Genomic DNA, 19,532 nt, shown 5'->3' with positions numbered 1-19,532 from the left:
ATGAACATTCCTGTCCTGATGGGCTTTGAACTGTGATCCTAAGATCTCATCCTCTTGAGTAGCTAGGATTACAGTCATAAGCCACCAGTGCCAGATGATTTACCTTTTTTTTTTGGCCAGTCCTGGGCTTGGACTCAGGGCCTGAACACTGTCCCTGGCTTCTTTTTGCTCAAGGCCAGCACTCTACCACTTGAGCAACAGCGCCTCTTCTGGCCAATCGATTTCTATATATGTGGTGCTGGGGAATCAAACCCAGGGCTTTGTTTATACAAGGCAAAGACGCTTGCCACTAGGCCACATTCCTGGCTCCAGATGATTTACTTTTAAACTAGTTTCCTTGTTTAGCTTTTATGTTTTCAGCCTAAATTTCTGATTTGATCATCTTTAGCCACTAACACATTTGATAGTAAGTTGTTTTATGTTTGACTAAAGAAAAAGATGAAATCAGATTACTTCAAAAGTTAAAAAATCAGATTCCAAGCCAGTAAGTTTTGTAATATCCTAACTAAATTGGTAGATTAGTTACCCTAATAAGTAACTATAGCCTACAAAAGTAAAGGAAACGTGGTAAACATTATTTGGTCCTCAGTTAGTAGTGTGCTCCTATGGAGCTGAGGAGAGTGGTATACATCTGTAATTCTATCACTTAAGAGGTTTAGCTGGAGTACCACAAATTTGACACCGGTGTGGGCTACATAGCAACACACAACTACAACAATAAAAGCAATATAAACAGAAGGAAGGAATAAAGATCAAAGTAGAGATAATTGAGATAAAGACTAGAAAAGATCAACAAAACTAAGATCTTTTCTTTCTTTCTTTCTTTTTTTTTTGTGCCAGTCCTGGGGCTACAACTTAGGGCTTTGGTGCTGCCCCTTAACTTCCAAGCTAGTGCTCTATCAGTTCAGCAACATCTTCACTTCAGCTTTTTGGTGGTTAATTAGTGGGGTAAGAATCTCATAGACTTTCCTGCTTAGGCTGACTTCAAAGCTAGATCCTCAGATCTTGGCTGCTATAAGTAGTTAGGATTACAGGTGTGAGCTACTGGTAACCACCTTTTTTTTTTCTTAAATTAAAAACTATGCTTTTGAAGATTACTAAAGATTGTCCAAAATGTGCTTTAAAAGATTACTGAAGATAGATGTTTGAATTGCTCTTTGAAGGTGAATTGAAGTTTGGGGAATGATTAAATCAAATTGGACTCATCAGGGAACTCATGAATTAATTTATTTATTGTTTGAGATAGAGCCTCACAAACTTTTTGCCAGGGCTAGCCTAGATTAGCTATCCTCTTATCTCAGCCTGCTGAGTAGCTAGGATTATATGTTTGAACCACAATGCCGGACTACTTTCCATTCTTTTAGTGTTGAACTTTTTCCTTTTCCTTACCTGACAGTCTCATATTGCTGCTATTTCATAGCCATTGTTATAATACATATTACATGGTATACATATATATGCTATATGATATAAATGTAAACACATATATGCATATAATATATACATGGTATGTAGTACATATATATGTATATATAGTTTGTCTCCATACAATGTGAGTTTTGTGAGTACACTATTTTATTTTGTTCATCTTTGATCCTTGGCGGTTAGCATACTCTAGCATGTTGTATATGCTGTGTGTTTATTGACTGAATAAATGACCATTACATTTATGTTATAATTTGAGGTTTTCACTGGTTATTCATTCACCTTTTAGGTTTTTACTAATAGGATTTGAAACTAGGGTAGCTCACAGGTTACACAAACACTGCTACTTGGGCAGGGCCACCAATATTCTTAGTCAGTGTCTTAACCACTTAGGCAAGTACATCAAACTTAAAGTTACAAATTAACCTTACTAATACCATATTCTAAAAATATTTCTTTATTACCTACATGGATTAGAGGCACTACTTTAATTAGGCCAGATCAGGCACCCAGGGGACAGCTTAACCTCATTCCTTGTCCTTATTGCACACATCAAATCTACAAGGAGAGGGTATGATTTTTATCTCTGAAATGCGTATAAAATCTGCTCTTCATCCTTTGTCCCCATACCTCTATTCAGGATTTCATTTCTTAGCTGAATGATTGCATGGGTTTTATAACTATTCTAGTTCTATCCTTTATCAATCAGCTCTCTTATTTAACCAACAAAAGTCATTCTTACTTTCCTCAACAGAATTGAGCTTTTCTTGTGGATCTCCTAGTATATGTTCCCTTATAATGTATTATAATTTGTTCACATAGCTTCTATTCTCAGTCACGGCTGACAAATATTTATCAACCTTAACTGTGTACTGCTGTGCAGGCAAATCAGTAGTTAAAACAAAAAATCAAGTCCTTGCCCTTGAGACTCCTTCAGGAGTTTGTATTCTAGTAGAGAGAACAAGAACTGCAAATATGTGATCACAGAATGTTAAGGATCAGCAAATGTTCTTATTGTAAAATTGACTGATGGGAATTGTCAGAGAAAATTTCCCAGGCTGTGGCATTTTGTTGATACTAGACTAATGAGGAAGCACTGTAAGATACGGGGAAAGTCACCCAAGTAGCAGGAACAATTAGTATACCATGCCTAGAGATGGGAAATAGTGTAGCTTATGCATTACAGATGAGACAGAAAGAGGGATATAAGAAGAGTAAAGTAGAAAAATAATAATTTGGCGATAATACAGTAGAGAGGGAAGTCATGTGATCAGATTTTAGAAGATTGCCTTATGATAATAGCATATGTCAATAAATCAGAGTTAATTAAATGAAAGAGTGAATGAAAGTAGTCCTTTCACTTTGGTCCTAAGAAAACAAATTAGCCAGTTCCAATTATTTTAGACTTAAATATTGTCTTTCAGTAGGAGAAATCAGAATCAGTAGAACTGATACTTGTAATATTACTTTATCTAAACTACATTTCTATGTATATGTACCTATTGCTACCTCTCTACTTAGACACACACACACACACACACACCACAGTATTTTGGTGGTACTAGTGTTTGAACTCAGGATTGAATGCTTATTAGACATCACTTGAGCCATACCCTCAGCCCTAATGTTAGTTCTTATCAACTGTGTATGTATAACTTTTGTAACATGTTTTATGTTACCAAGTAATGCCTAAACTATCATCGATTTTATTTATTTTTTTTTTTTATTTTTGGCCATTCCTGGGCCTTGAACTCAGGGCCTGAGCACTGCCCCTGGCTTATTTTTGCTCAAGGCTAGCACTCTGCCACTTGAGCCACAGCGCCACTTCTGGCCGTTTTCTGTATATGTGGTGCTAGGGAATCGAACCCAGGGCCTCATGTATACAAGGCAAACACTCTTGCCACTAGGCCATATCCCCAGCCCCCTATCATTGATTTTAATGAAGACTCTTTTTCCCTATGAGTGGAAATACTGTATTCGTTCATTTGTTCATTCAGGTAGTGTATGTATAACTTAGGCAAAGTGTTCTGCCAGGTACTCTGAAGTTGTCAAGGTTGAGATTACAAGATAAACAGACTTTGGTATTAAAGAAGCTCCAGTTAGTTGCATATTGAGCAAAAAGATTTCTTTATTTTAAATGCTCTTGTAAGTTTTATTTTTTCAGTTTCCTTTTTTGTAAACCATGGTTTTCTAAGATATGACTTGTAATCTGGTTTGTTAGTGTATTTGTAAATAATGTTTTATTGAGATACAGCTATACTCATTTGTTTAATTTTGGAGGAGGGGGCATTTTAGTTGCTTTAATGCTTGCTGTATTTGTGGGGTTAAATAGTTGAAATAGCGATTGAATGGCATCCGAAGCCTAAAGTGTTTACCATGTGGTCTTTTACAGAATGTGTATCAACTCTGCTGTAGATACATAAAATTTCATAGTTTGTATATATTTGAATATTTAATTTTAAAGATTTTTTTACTTTATTGTTTCTATTTATAATAGAACCTTGTTAGCAGGCCTTGGTAAGAATAAGCAGGGATGCTAGGTTAATGAACCCAAAATCTTGTTACAGTGAGGGTCTGAGAGGGTTCACAAATCTATATTTCCAACCTGACTCCAGGTAGTGTCCATGTTGATTACCCACGGATTCTCTGTAGTTTTGGATGCACTTGTTCTGGATGGTACAAGTCTTTCTTTCCATTAATATTTTTTATCCTACATAGCCAGAACTTTGTTACAGTTCTTCATGTTGTCAAACAGTAGTTATTTGGGAAGTGATAGTTTATTTGTTGTTCACGTTTTTCCAGCTTAAAAGATCTGAATTTATACTTCAATATTATACCACATATTTTCTGTTTCTGAGAGAATGTTTTGAGAAAGCAACAGTTACAATGATTTTGTTATGAAAAGGAGCATAAGATCTGCAGTTTGATAATAGGAGTTGTACACACCCACAGTTTCTTTACCACTTTAGAAGCCCAGAAGCTCTGAAATGAATTACTTTTTTCTGTAAATAACTTGACCCAGTAAATCCTGATCTGACCTAAATTCATTTGCAAGCAAAGCCTGACTAGAATTTCTATTCTTAACGTTAATACATCTTGGTGTGTCTAGTTGCTTTATCTGTGACTGACTTTGTGAATTGGCAATGCTATTCCTACTTCAGTTTCTGAAAGTTTAATCTATATGTTACAGTTTGGAAAAAAAAATAACTGAATTCCTAAACCTGTTGACCCTACTTTTGTCATAGTTATATAAGGTGGAAGAATGACTTGTGTGGCATTGCTTCATGGAGTAGAAGGAAGGAAAATATGTCAGCAAGTTTGGGAAAGATTAAATAGCTAAATTCTAACTATGTAAAGTTGTGAAATAAGGAAGAGGAAGATTTCAAAAGTAAATTTTGAGGAGTTTTTCTCTAAGGTGGAAAAGATCTTAAAGAGTACATTATCACTCAGAGTTTACAATTGCCTTTATCTACACCTTGTCACTTTAAGGCCAAAGTCAAGAAGCTTGGTTAGCAATTAACTATAATAATAATTGCTTCTGAACAGTTATGGATAAAGAATATAATGGAAGCTTATTATCCTAGCTACTCTGGAGGCTGAGATCTGAGGATCGAGGTTCAAAGCCAGCCTGCACAGGAAAGTCCATGAGACTCTTCTCCAATTAATCACAGAAAAAAATGGAAGTGATACTGTGGCTCAAGTGGTAGCCTTGAGCAAAAGGAGCTCAGGGCCAGCACCCAGCCCACAGTTCAAACCCCAGGACAATGTGTACATACACACATACACAAGTGGAGATATACTGAGATTTTTTTTCAAAAAATAGTTATCAATAATAGTATAATAAAACATTTTATTAATTTAATTAGAATGAGCTTATGACTGTAAAGCTGTGCAAGGATAGAATAGATAATGGGAATATTGTGTCATTAGCTCGCGGGAACTTAAAACTTCTGTAAAATACTGGTTTATGTTACAAATGTTCACCTTGTGTTTTTTTACTCTCCTTTTGGAGTTAATACATTGGAAATTACATGCATGCACATATAATGTTCTAGTGTATATAACAATACATTCAAAGTAACTAGAGTTTAGGTAGAATGAATATTGTTCCTTTTCCTAGACCGTTAAATTCTTTACAGTTGGTTACTTCATCACCCAGAAACTGTTAATATGATTTCCTTTTTTCTGTGTGTGTGGTACGGGGGCTTGGACTCAGGGCCTAGGCACTGTCCCTTAGGTTTATTTGTTCAAGGCTAGCACACCATTTGAGCCATAGCTTCCCTTCCAGCTTTTTGGTGGTTAATTATCGATAAGAATCGCATGGACTTTTTACCCAGGCTGGCGTTCAACCATAATCCTCAGATTTTAGCCTCTTGAGAAGCTTGGGTTGCATACATGAGACACAGCCTTCTGCTTCCTCTTAAGATTTCTACCATCGGGGTTTACTTTAAATTACAGGTAAATGGAATAATACTGTATGTACACCTTAGTTTCATTAACTTTTTGCTGTTGATTTTTTTCAGTTGTTTCTTGTTGACTACTATTTCACAGTGCATATATACTATAGCATGATTAGCTATACTTCTTGGGTATTTGGATTTTTTATAGTTTGTGATTATTTGGCATAAAGCTGCTTGCTATAAACTCTTTATTGGTTGTAGTAGGTTTGAACTCAGGACTTTACTCTTTCTAGAAAGGTCCTCTGCTACTGAGCCATGTCTCTAATCCTTGGTAAATAGGTCTAAGTTTTGTTTTCTTTCTTTTTTTTTTTTGCCAGTCCTGGGGCTTGGACTCAGGGCCTGAGCACTGTCCCTGGCTTCTTTTTGCTCAAGGCTAGCACTCTGCCACTTGAGTCACAGCGCCACTTCTGGCCATTTTCTGTATATGTGGTGCTGGGGAATCGAACCCAGGGCCTCATGTATATGAGGCAGGCACTCTTGCCACTAGGCCATATCCCCAGCCCTAAGTTTTGTTTTCTTCTGAGGTATGCTCCTAGCTTCTTCTGTTTTATACATTCCCACATAGCTGGGAAGACAAGACATGAACCCTTATTCGTGTTCAGTATCTTCTATTGAGATAGAATCTCATGAAGTTTTCTGCCTGGCCTGGCCTGGGGCCACAATCCTCCTGATAATAGCTTTCCAAATAGATAGGATTATAGGCATGAGCCACTGGTGTTTGCCTTAATTTTTTTTTTCCCCCAGTAATGGTGACCCTGTGCTTACTCTGGTTGCTTCCTCTGTTGGTGCACTACCGCTTCAGTGAGATGGAGTCTCAAAGACTTTTCTGTCTGGTCTGAATTTGAACAGCTGTCTTCTTTTTCTCAGCCTTCTGATTAGGAATACAGGCATGAGCCACTGACACCTACTGAAATAGTTGTATATTTGCAGATGATACTTTCCTAACTTATAGTGAAATTGTTTGGTCATCATTTAGATAATTGTATGTTGCTAACAGCTCTTTAAAGTGATTACAAAAATTAACACTTCTAACTGTATAAGAGCCCCATTTGTTTCATAGTTTCTTCTACATTTTATTATCAGCTTATTTTATTTCAACCAATCTTAGCAGTAGGTAATTAGATCTTGAAGATAGAACCCTCATGAATGGTCATACTATCAGAGTCCTCTCAGCCCCTTTTCCATTATGAGAAGTTGACTAAATTTGAGGAGTCCTGGCCTAAGAAAATAAGAAACTAACAATTTCTCCTTTCATTAACCAGGGCAACTTTAACCTAGTATTTCAAGTTTTCTCCAATTGCAACATTGTAGCAGCACATAAGTGTTAGATCCTTTTGGAGCCTAAAATGTCTATAGTGCAGTTTTAAATTGAACTGGGAATTAAAATAATATCTAAGGGAAAACATGTTTTGTCTTCCATCAACTATATTATAAATAAACTTTGAAATCCTTGCATAATTTTAGGTCTTAGAAATAAATTATACAATGGGGAGGGAGGTGTGGAGGGAAGGAAGTAGAAAGGCTTATTCATTTTGATTGGAGGAGGGGTTGGCAATAGTAGTATCTTCATTAAGCACAGTTACCAACACCTGTCAGTTTTTAAATTCATACCATTTCTTTTGTTGTTGATTTTCTTTCTACTTCTATGTGAAGTGCATTTTAAAATGGATGAGCCTTGCTCATTCATGGACTACTTTTAGAATGGATGAACTCAAAAGATTTCATCTTTGTATCATTTGTGTGCTTTTCAAAAAAATGTTAGGCAAACCCTTATGGGAATATATATCTGTTCAGATCTACATATATAGGTATTTATCTATTCTCTCAGATCATTAGATAGAAGTAACCATATTGTCATTTTAGTAAAGTTCTTTATGTGGTGCTTGGCATTCTAATGATAAATCAGTGTGAAATATTTGGGTTGTACATTTCTTCTAGGTGGATTTTACATGTCAGTAGTGATCCTTAACCTTGACTTTAAAAACTGTCATAGTTTCTAAATTATCTTAGAACTAACTACATATGATTTTACAGAACGTACACTTTTTTTAAAGTTCAAATACAGTTAATCACTTAACAACATTAGCTTATGTGTAATTTTTCTTCATCAATTTCTTCAGCTACAAGGTGTAATAACAAAAAGTGGGAAAAAAGAAATGTACTTATTAACTGACTTAGGTAACTAACTGCTCTCTACATCACCTTTACAGTACAACTTAAATTTAAAAGAGAAAGTATTACAAATACAAATAGTGACCTACTCAGGATCTTTTGTAATTTTTAAAAACCAATCCTAGGCACTGTCCTTGAGCTCTTTTGCTCAAGGTTAGCACTATACCACTTGAGCCACAGCTTCACTTTCAGCATTTTGATGATTAATCAGAGATAAAAGTCTCAACTGATTTTCTTCCCCAGGCTAGCCTTGAACCATGAACCTTAGATCCCAGACTCATCAGTAAAATGGATTACAGTACCAGTTTGAGCCACAGTAGTCTAGTTTATAATTTTTCTTAATGAGATGTGATTTCATTCAATGATAGGCTTTCTTATAATTTTATGAGTCATAAACATTCTAACTCAGTTAAAAGAGTTGAATTTAATTAACATTAAATATGCATTAACTCATATACATGGAGATGCTCCAAAAATCAGTGGAATTATCTCAAGTAGCTGTCAACCTCAAATTGATTGGAAATAGCTGGGATGAATAGTGTGCTTGGTGGTTTGCTACCAACATGTTTCTCATAACCAACACTGATATAACAGAATTGAGTAGCAAGTTTGAAAGCAATTTTATTTGGTGAAGTAAACACTAATTCAAAACAACTGGTTCCTTGGGTTTGTAAGAATCTTGAAGGAAATCATAATTCTTTTTAAACTAAAATATCAGCAATATGGTAACATAATGTTGTTTAGGCTAAATACTTCTGTTTTTATTTAAAACAAATATGGTTTTAAGTAAGATGCTGAATATGTTAGTAAAAGAGCTTGCAGCATCCTGAAGGAATTGACACTATATTTTAGGAGTTTGCAACCTATTGCCTGACAGACACTCCCCCCCCCCCCCCCGCGCCAACTAGTAGTAGTCTGATTTTGTAAAGCAAATGAATTAAGAATGATTTTAACTTCTCTTCCTTCCTCCCTCCTTCCCTCCCTCTCCCCTCTTTCTTTCATTTGGTGTATATGTGTGTCAGTGTGTCAATTCTGGGGCTTGAATCTCAGTGCCTAAGTGCTCTCCCTTTTTGCTCAAGGCTAGCACTCTACCACTTGAAGCCACAGCTCCACTTGTGGCTTTTTGTGGTTAGCTGGAGAATGGGACTCGTGGATTTTTCTTACCTGGGCTGGATTTGAACCATGATCCTCAGATCTAAACCTCCTGAGAAGCTAGAATTATAGGCGTGAGCCACCAGCATTGTTTTTCTTCTTGTTGTTATGGTTTTAAGGTGTTTTTTTGGAAAAGGTTACTCCATTGTCTTTTATCTTGTGTTTGATGATAAACCTCCCTTTAAAAAAAAAAAAAGGAAAATCGTTTCTCTATGTAACTTGTCATTTAAAATTTTTTGGCTATCTTTAAATTTTTTCTGAGTGGTTTTCAGCTGTTTAATTATGATGTGTCTTGGCTTATACCTTGTGCTTGGAATAGATTAAAGTTCTTGGATTTGTTGGCTGTTACTGTTTTAATCAATTTTGCAAGTTTTTATGTATTATTTCTTAGGTAATCATTTCATTTCTCTTCACCTTGCTACCTTTGCTTTGGGGATTCCACTAATACTTATGTGAAACTGAAATTCTGCAGTATGCTGATACTCTTACTTATTTTTTCTTGTTTATGTTATATTTTGGATAGCTTTAATTGCCTTCACAATTCACTATTTTTATGTTTTGTAAGATTATTATGACCATGTAGAGTACTTTTTATTTAGGGCATTTATAATTTCATGTGCAGAAATTCAGTTTGAGTACTTCCACACCTTTCCATGACCTTATTGGACCATTTAAACATTTGAATTTGAACCACAGTTATCAAACTTATATTGTTCATTTCCAGTAATCCTAACATGACAGTTTGGGGGTCAGTTTTAATTGATTAATTTTTCTTGTCTTTGTGGTCCATGTTTTTCCTGCTTCTTTTACATGCTTGGTAGTTTTTGACTAGAGGTTAATTGTGACTTACCTTGGTATGCACTTGATTTTTTTTTCTATTCTTAAAAATTCTCAGGGGCTGGGGATATAGCCTAGTGGCAAGAGTGCCTGCCTCGGATACACGAGGCCCTAGGTTCGATTCCCCAGCACCACATATATAGAAAACGGCCAGAAGCAGCGCTGTGGCTCAAGTGGCAGAGTGCTAGCCTTGAGCGGGAAGAAGCCAGGGACAGTGCTCAGGCCCTGAGTCCAAGGCCCAGGACTGGCAAAAAAAAAAAAAAAAAAAAAAAAAATTCTCTTGTTTAGTTACATGGAAACAATTTGATTCTCTATATGTGAAAATGGCCAGAAGTGGCGCTGTGGCTCAAGTGACAGAGTGCTAGCCCTGAGCAAAAAGAAGCCAGGGACAGTGCTCAGGCCCGGAGCCCAAGCTCCAGGACTGGCAAAAATAAAAAAAAATTAAAAAAAGAAACAATTTGATTCTTTCAAGTCTTGCATTTAAAGATATGTTAAATGAAGACTGGAGTTACAGCTCAAGTGGTAGCTAGCTCACTTGCCTAGCAAGTGTGAGGCCCTGAGTTCAAACAAACCCCAACCTAATTAAAACAAAAAAGATTGTCTAGTTTATATCTAATTGTTTCCTACTCTTTAGAGATGGTTTGTGAATACTCAATGCCCAGTGAAGTTTGGCAATCTGTAAGGAAGAGCAATCTCCTCTCTGATTACTTAGAATGGTTTTTTTCCCTGTTTGGTGGCTTTGGATAATATCTCACACTCTGGTAGTGCAGGGATGTTTGCTGTACCAAATACCTAAGAGGCTCCTTTATCATAACTCGGGGATATTCTCTCTGGACAGTGTTCTTCAGTAATTCATGGTGTCTGTGTGTTTTTAGCTTTATCTCCAAGTTAGAACTTGCTTAGGCTTTTCCTCTTCAGCACCAGGATCTAGAAACTGTACAACTGTAGAGTACATTTATTGTCTTTCTCGTTTTCCTGGACTCATTTTTCTTTGCTTCAGCATATGCAGTCTCAGTTTAGTATTCTTTATCCAGGTTTTTTGATTGAGTCAAGCAGGGCAGTGTATTTGGCATCTGTTGTCACATAGTAATACCAAGAATGGAAAAACTGAGATACAGTTTTTGGTTGAGTAATAACTGGTGGTAAACAGAGTTGGACCATAGGTATAAGTGGAGTAGGAATGTGAAGGGAATTGAATGCCATGCACAACACTTTGAGATTGATTATGAATGCCTTTAGGGTACAGGGCAAGACTTTAAACCAAGAGCCAATGTTGTACATTTTAATACAGCATATTTTACGTGCTTGATTAGGAAAATACTCTTCAAATGAGGTTAACTTGTCTTGTATTTTCTTCTAGAACCTTCTGATAACTTAAGGGAGATTCTCCAGAATGTGGCCAAATTACAAGGAGTATCAAATATGAGAAAGTTAGGCCATCTGAATAACTTTACTAAGGTAAGTAACTTGAAACCTTAATTTCACCTAAAATTCTTTGTTTCTTATCATACTTAGATACTTCTTAATCTCCATGGAAAGGAATTCTTCTCTACTTACTCAATGTGTGCTTTCTTCTAATTCTTCAGAGAAAAGGGATTTTGCCAGTGTGCTTGGTTTTTTGGTGTTTTGATTTTGAGAAGTACTTTTGTTGTGTATGTTTCCCAAGCCAGTCTTATTCTTCAAGTGATCCTCCTACTTCACCCTCCAGAATAACGGGTTTATAGGTACAATTCACAGTTGTCCAGCATGTTTAAAGTTTGAATTGCATTTAAGTAGTAGAAATGTAAGCATCTTATAGAAAATATGTTAGGCTCAGAAAAAAATTTTAAAAACCACTGAGAAGTTCTGAATACAGATGGATAGTTATTCACAAACATATCTTAAAAATTTTTATTACTCGGTTTAGGAATATGGCCTAGTGGTTGAGTGCTTGCTTCTCATACATGAAGCCCTGGGTTCAGTTCTTCAGCCCCACATATATAGAAAAAAAGGAGAAGTGACTCTGTGACTCAAGGGGTAGAGTGCTAGCCTTGAGGGTTAAAAAAAAAAAAAAAAGGCAGCGACAGTGGTCAGGCCCTGAGTTCTAAGCCCCAGGACTGGCAAAATAAAAAATAAAAAAAATCACTTGATGTGCTACATTTCATGGATAAGATCATAATTCCCAGAGGAAAGGATTAGAGTTCTTTTTCTCCCTGCATTCCCATGATCTGTATTTAAATTAGTGTCCAAGTCAAATTGGGGCTCTTGTCTCAAATAAATATTTGCGTGATCTTTAATAGAATCCCCTAATTCTTAAGTTCAAACAAGCTGTGGAGTGTTACTCAGCAAACTCATGTAGGATAAAAATGTACAGATGGTCCTAGGTAATGCCCTAAAATGGAAAACACAATAGATCCTCTGGGGTAAAGCTTCCTTCCTTTTATTGTATTTCATGTACATTGTAGTTACGTATTTTAGCCTTTTTGTGCTCAGCATAACACAGTTCAGCAGTATTGAAATCAGCTTGGAGCTTCTTTGAGTCAGAATTGACCATTTTGTAAAGATCTTGAGGTACTTTTGTGTATAGATTAAAGTTTGAGTAGCCCTATTTCAATCTTCGCAAATATTTGTTTATTTGTTAGGTGCTGGTACTGAGGCTTGAATTCAGGGCATAGATAGACACTGTCCTTTATCTTTCTTTCTCATGGTGGTGCTCTACCACTTGCCATATACCTCCATTTGCAGCTTATTGATGGTTAATTGGGGATAAGAGTCTCAAGGACTTCCAGTCAATTGTGGACTAACTTTGAACTGCTATTTTAAGATTTCAGCCTCCTGAATAGCTAGGATTCTAGGCATGCACCTATATTTAATTCTTTGCTCACTAGTAAGGTTGTGGCATCTATTCAGTTTGTTTTAGAAATAGAAGGGTTTAGAAATATAGTCACTTTGTAACACTGTTTTCAACATAGTGTTGTATATTTTTTCTTACAGTTAGGGAAGCAAGTACATAGTCAGAATGTTTAGGGTTACAAAAACATACTTTCTGGTTTCTCTCCCTTGTAGTAAATCTGTTTTATTTTGCCATCTTCAGTCAATCAGATAAGCCACTTGCCTAGTTTTTATTGCTTAATACTATTTTACTCATGATTACTGCTTTAACCAGGTTTGGATACTGTAATTCTTTTTTTTTTTTTTTTTTTGGCCAGTCCTGGGCCTTGGACTCAGGGCCTGAGCACTGTCCCTGGCTTCTTCCCGCTCAAGGCTAGCACTCTGCCACTTGAGCCACAGCGCCACTTCTGGCTGTTTTCTGTATATGTGGTGCTGGGGAATCGAACCTAGGGCCTCGTGTGTCCGAGGCAGGCACTCTTGCCACTAGGCTATATCCCCAGCCCTGGATACTGTAATTCTACATACCTTGCTAACTAAGATTTTAGAAGGTGGGAATGGTTGTAAAGAAGTAGTGATATACCACCTAGGTCCTCAAATAATATATTAACACTCACAGCATGTCTCAAATGTCCATATTTCCAGTGTTTGTTGTCACCTGTGGCTAGGAGTTACCCATCATATTAGACAGTGTAGAAGTAGAACTTTTAGGAATAGGACTGAATCTTTATTGATAGGAATTGGTTGAACACCTCTGTTTTTTTCTTTTTATCATTAATTTCCCAGTTTCTTGGGTTAGGGTCAGTTGCTCTTACTTTTTCCCCTCCTCTTTTACCTTATTTCTGTTTTCTTGAATTTCTTCACCAGTTATTCTTTGTCCCTAATCTTTGCTTTTTTTGTGTGTCTGTTCCAAGTCTTTGCCTTTTTGTGTATCTGTCCTTTCTCTTTCCTTGCTTTCTTATCTTTTCTTTACTGTATTGTCTCTTCATTTCCTGTCTGTCTCACCTTTGTCCCGTCCTTTTCTCCTCCTTTATTCCCTTGATTGTTTCTTCCATTCTGTTTTTCTCTCTTCTTGCACTACATTTTATTATTGTAGAGCATGCAGAGATTTTTGTAATGTCTACAGTAAGGAGGACTAGGCTTTGAGTCAGGGTCTGAGAGGCTATCCCATAAGTAAAGTCTACTAACTTTAGACTTTATAAACTTATTTTGGCTACCTTTACGGAGGAAAGCAAGGAGACTTGGTGCCTGCCCTGACTAGTTAAGCAAAGCAGTCTTAGGAAGATTCCTTTATTCAGATTAATATTGCTGCCTATAAAGGCAAAGTCTCAGCATATTACCTGGCAAATAAATAACTCATCTCAGTCTGTGGCTTTTATTTGGTTTTGCTTTGTGTTGTTTTCTATTTTGCTAGTCTTTTTTTGTTTTTCTAGTTTGAATTGTAGATTTTTAAGTTGTTACTGTTCTTTTCATCACTATTGATATATTGGGCCAGATAATTATTTGTTTGGGAATGCTGTCCTTGTGTTGTAGGGTACTTAACAGTGTTCCTGGCATGTACCCACTATATAATGGGAGGGAGTATCCCCACACATCCTAGTTGTGATAAAAGTATCTCATCACTGCCAAATGTTCCCTGTGGGACAGAATTTCTCCTGATTAAGAACTCCTACTTTAAGTGAATTGTTATAGAATTTATTATAAAATTTATTACAAAGTCACCTACTAAAAACAAATAAATATTGAACTTGGTTATACTACAGTGAGCTTCTGAATTCTATTTTGTTAGACTAGGTTTGAAAGATACTTACTGAATTGACAGAAAAATTCATTTCCTTCTTGAATAAGATTTAAAAATTCTCAGGAATCTCTAAGTAGTATTATTTGACTATAGAAAATAAATATGACACCAGAAGACCAGTGTGGTTAGTTGGAGACCTTCTGTGTTTCCATTAGCTTAACCATGTCTACAAAATTTCCTATCATTTGTTATGAGGTACTAGTCTTTGAATCTGAGTTTTCTAAGGTTTGAAATATGTTGTATTTTTCTACTCTAAAATTCCTCTCTTCTCCAAACCCTGCTACATGGTAGATGTTTAGTTTTATTGTTACCTCCAGAAGATTTCGTATTTTAAATATGAGCTTTCATTTTTCCCTAGCATTTGTTTTTCTATTAAGTATAACCACAGTTATTGATATTAAGTTACCTTAGTAGACCAATGATACTAAAATGTTGTATTGGGTGAACTTCATCTCGAAAACCTCCTTTTAAGGTATGAAATGAAGGAGCGAAGTGATGTGATCCTTTAATCATGTGAATGTCACACACCATGCTTGCCTTCTGACATCATTTCACTAAAGTAATGTGTATAGCGGTCTGCTGATGAATATGTTAGTTTTCTATTTTTAAAACTGACATGTTTATGATCTGAAGGCCTACTGCTAAAGATGAAAGTATCTCAGATCTTTTGCATTTATTGTTAATTTCAAGAAAACAAAGATGTTGAAACTGCTGATAATATTAACCTGTGATAAAGGGTATTACTTGCAAAAGAGTCAACAATAGGACAAACTTAAATTCAATATATAAATCAAAATATCCTCCAATAATGAAAAATAATTTCCTGACAAAATCCAGGCAAATTTCAAGTAGCAGCCTTGGCAAAAATGAGTGAAAACACTAATCTGGACAGAAAAGTTAGCAAGACCTCTTCTCAGCCAATAGCTTGTGGCATGCATCTGTCATCCCAGCTGTGTGGAAAGTATAAATAGGAATGTCATGGGCTGGGCTGGGCAAAAATGTGAGAACCTATCCCCAAAATAATGAAAGCAAAAAGGTTGGGGACATAGTTCAAATGACATAGTGCCTAGGTCACCCAGGATTAACTCCTCCCCTTGCCCCAAATCACAAAAACAATTAAGGAGCTAGGGATAAAACTACCTATTTTAATGGTAAAATCTTACATTTTTCAAAATTACATTAAAGAAAAATAGCTTATTTTCTAGCATATAAATACAATATACATGTTTGTAATTCATATGTGCCTACTATTTTGTTTTTCTTAATAGCTTCTTTGTGACATTGGCCATAGTGAAGAAAAACTGGGTTTTAACTATGAAGATATCATAATTTGGTAAGTTCACTTCAGTCCCCCTCCCTTACTACCCTATAACTTCCAGATTTTAGTTATTCCAGTTTAATAATTTTAAATTTAACGATGTGAGAACACAGTACTTCATCTTCAATTTTGTAGACAGTTGGTTGGACATTAGAAGCATTTAAGATCTTTAATCACTGTGTTATCTAATGAGTTGTGATTACTAAATAGGAAGAACCAGGACTTAGGTTCAAAAATACCTGGACTTCAATAATTTAAACTAAAATGAAATTTGAACTTTGTAGACTGAATTTTCTCTTCTCATGAAGAGATATCTAAGTGTTACCTAAGAGAAAGTGTGTTAGAAACTTTCATAACTATTGTTTTGGTATCTTAAGGAATTAAAATTGATGCAATGGTCTGTTTCTGCTTTCATTGCAAAGTAGTATTGTTTTAAGACATTTAGGCTTTGAGAGGACTGGAAACAATTTTTATCTGATGTAAAATAAAGTACAGAAGATGAATAAAGTAAGATTGGCTTGATTTGAAAAACAACACCCAAAAGACCCAGTTAAAAACAGCATTGCCATTATGAAATCCCATGATATGGAATGGATATTTCTTATCCATGGGAAATGCAGTTGAATAATATTAATTCTGCATTACTACAAGTTTTGCATAACTTAATTGAGGAAGAATTTGATACAAGTTGAGCTTCTTTACTATGAAAAATCGTGAATATTCCAAAAGCTGAAGCTTTTTAGACTTACCGCAGTGATTTGATTTTAAATATTCAAATGTAGGTTCCTTAATTGGTTCAGTGTGTAAAAACACCCCAAAACCTGGAAACCTAAAATCTTTCTCATCACAAGAATTTCAGATGACTGCTTTAGACTCCTACAACTAAACATTTTTTTGTTTCCATACAGTTTGCGGTTAGCCTTATTAAATGAAGCAAAAGAAGTGAGAGCAGCAGGGTTACGAGCACTTCGATATCTTATCCAAGACTCCAATATTCTGCAGAAGGTGCTAAAACTGAAGGTGGACTATTTAATAGCTAGGTAATTTTCCTTGAGTATTTTTATGCTTCATTTTAAAAAAAGCTTTATGTCAATATACCTACCGTAAATTGTACAGATTTTCAGTGTTAAAGCTGATAGCTTTTATAAGCATATGCAGGCTGTTCAGAAGACAGCATTAGCAGACTACTAGCAATGTTTCAGTGTACTTTCAACAGGTAGTAGACATCGTTCTGATTTTTTTCATTGTAAGCTAGCTTTTCCTGTTTTGGGGTATCATGTTGGAAATCACAAGTAACACTGTTTACTCCTTACTTTCCTTATTTGTGGAATTCTTTGAGGTCTATGTAGTTTTTTACTTTTTATTATTGTGTAATATTTCATTGTATGGTTAGATTATAATTATTCTATTCATTTTCTGGGCTGCTTTTCCTGTTTATTTGAACAAAGCTGCCACAGACATTTCTTGTGTAAATCTGCAAGTAGACAAAGGCACTCAGTTCTCTTATGAGTATATACTTCTGGAATTGCTGGACGTGTGGCATGTTAGTTTAGCATTAGTAGGTACCACCAAATAATTTTTCAAGTGATTGCACAGATTTAAACTATTATAAGCAATGTATTAGTCTTTCTTATACTTTATCCACATCAGCATTTGCTGTTTCAGTCTTCAGTTATAGCCATTCTGGTTTTCATTGTGGGTTTTTATTTTGGTTTTAATTTGCATTTACTTGGTGAGTTAATGGGAGATAAAAAAGAATCTCAGAGACTTTTCTATCTGGGCTTTTTGAATCCTGATCCTCAGATTTCAGTTTCCTGAGTAGCTGTTTTATAGGTGTAAGCCAAGAGAGCCTTGCTCACTTTTTTTTATTTGATGAAATCCTCTTACTACTTTTTTTTTTTCAGTCCAGATCTGGTGGTAAATGTTCTCATCTTTCACTTGTGTATAAATACAAATTTATACTGTGTTTATATTTGGAAACTTTTGCCATTGATTACTTTTTTCAATGCTTCATTGAATAATTTGTCAGTAAATTTCTGTTACTTCTGTTATATGAATCTTTATGAATAGATTCTTATAGTTTTTGAAAGCTTAAATGTAAGAGTTGAAATTTTTTGTAACAAACATCACTGGAAATATTTGCTGCTACTAGAAATAAATATTTGCCGCTACTATAAAAATATGTACTGAAAATTTAATATACTATATTGATAATAAGGTGAGTGAGCTAGTATTATTAAAACACTATTATTTTATCAATGATTAATACTTTGTGTATTTTTAGGTGCATTGACATACAGCAAAGCAACGAGGTAGAAAGGACACAAGCACTTCGATTAGTCAGAAAGGTATTCTTATATGTGGGAATAAAAGAAATTTTATGGTTTTCATGTTAAATATTTTTATTTTTACATTGTGTTATAAAATTGTATTAAAATTTAGAAATGAAATTTGAAGTACAAAATAAGTGGATCTCTTAAACTTGGAGATAATCATAAATACTTATGTGATTGGGGAAAGTTAGGACTATTTTTTTCTGTGGTCTTATAAAATGTTCATTTTAAAGAGTATTTCTTCCATTAGTAGACATATAAGTATAATTACTGATTTGCTAAGTTGGTTTCCTTTTAATTTTGTTCTTATGGCTAATACTGCTAAGTGATTGTCACAAATAATTACAAAATTGTTGTTTTAAAGATCAATTTGGATATAATCCATGAGCAGTCATGATAAAAACAAAAAACCTCAGGGCATTGTGTTGTGTAGTATAAATTGTCACCATTTAATGCCTGAAAAAAAGGTGAAAGGCAATCATAAAACTTAATAGAATTCTTTTTTTTTTTTTAATTTTTTATTTGCTGGTCCTGGGGCTTGAACTCAGGGCCTGGGTGCTGTCCCTGAGTTCTTGGTGCTCAAGACTCTAGTGCTTTACCATTTGAGCCACAGCAGCACTTCTAGTGTTTTCTGAGTAGTTTATTGGAGATAAGAATCTCAAGGATTTAACTGCACAGTCTGGCTTCAGAATATCATCCTCAGATCTCAGCCTCCTGAGTAACTAGGATTATAGATATAAACCATTGGCTCCCAACTACAATTCTTTTTGTCATTATGTAATGTGATACTCTAATGGCCAACAAATAGAATGAACTGAAAGTAAATGTTTTTGAGACACAGTCTAAGAAAGGTGTAGTTCCTCCTAAATATTTATGAAAATCACAGTGTGTGTTTGTAAATATGAAAATGTTTAAAAGCATTTTAATGGCATTTTAACAGTTTTTTTCTCTTTTTCTTGCATTTGAATTCAGTACATGTGCCATAATAGTGAGCTGTTGAGTTAGTATATTGACTAGTTTATCTTTTTCTTTATTTTTTTGTCTTTTTATACTACTTTGTGATTAGCAGTAAAAGCAACCACAGTTGGCCTTAGTAAGGAATGACTAAATGGATGAACTGCTTTGAAAGAAGACTAGAATTCTACTAAGAAAGATAATAGAGATAG

At 35.2% G+C, this 19,532-nt stretch overlaps 1 protein-coding gene across 2 annotated transcripts in view; it reads left to right on the top strand.

Annotated features, from left to right (window-relative positions):
* The window catches only part of Rictor (RPTOR independent companion of MTOR complex 2), an 87,031-nt gene that overhangs the window by 11,089 nt on the left and 56,410 nt on the right, over positions 1–19,532 (top strand). For both annotated transcript variants that reach the window (XM_048368513.1, XM_048368512.1), the window contains exons 3-6: positions 11,407–11,504; positions 15,984–16,048; positions 16,942–17,073; positions 18,318–18,381. In XM_048368513.1, the coding sequence (XP_048224470.1) occupies positions 11,407–11,504; positions 15,984–16,048; positions 16,942–17,073; positions 18,318–18,381 (359 nt within the window). The remainder of the gene's footprint in view (positions 1–11,406; positions 11,505–15,983; positions 16,049–16,941; positions 17,074–18,317; positions 18,382–19,532) is intronic.

The sequence above is a fragment of the Perognathus longimembris genome, chromosome 19 (assembly GCF_023159225.1).
Source record: "Perognathus longimembris pacificus isolate PPM17 chromosome 19, ASM2315922v1, whole genome shotgun sequence".
Lineage (NCBI taxonomy): Eukaryota > Metazoa > Chordata > Mammalia > Rodentia > Heteromyidae > Perognathus > Perognathus longimembris.
The sequence above is the reverse complement of the archived record's forward strand: the minus strand, read 5'-3'. Positions and strand labels throughout refer to the sequence as shown.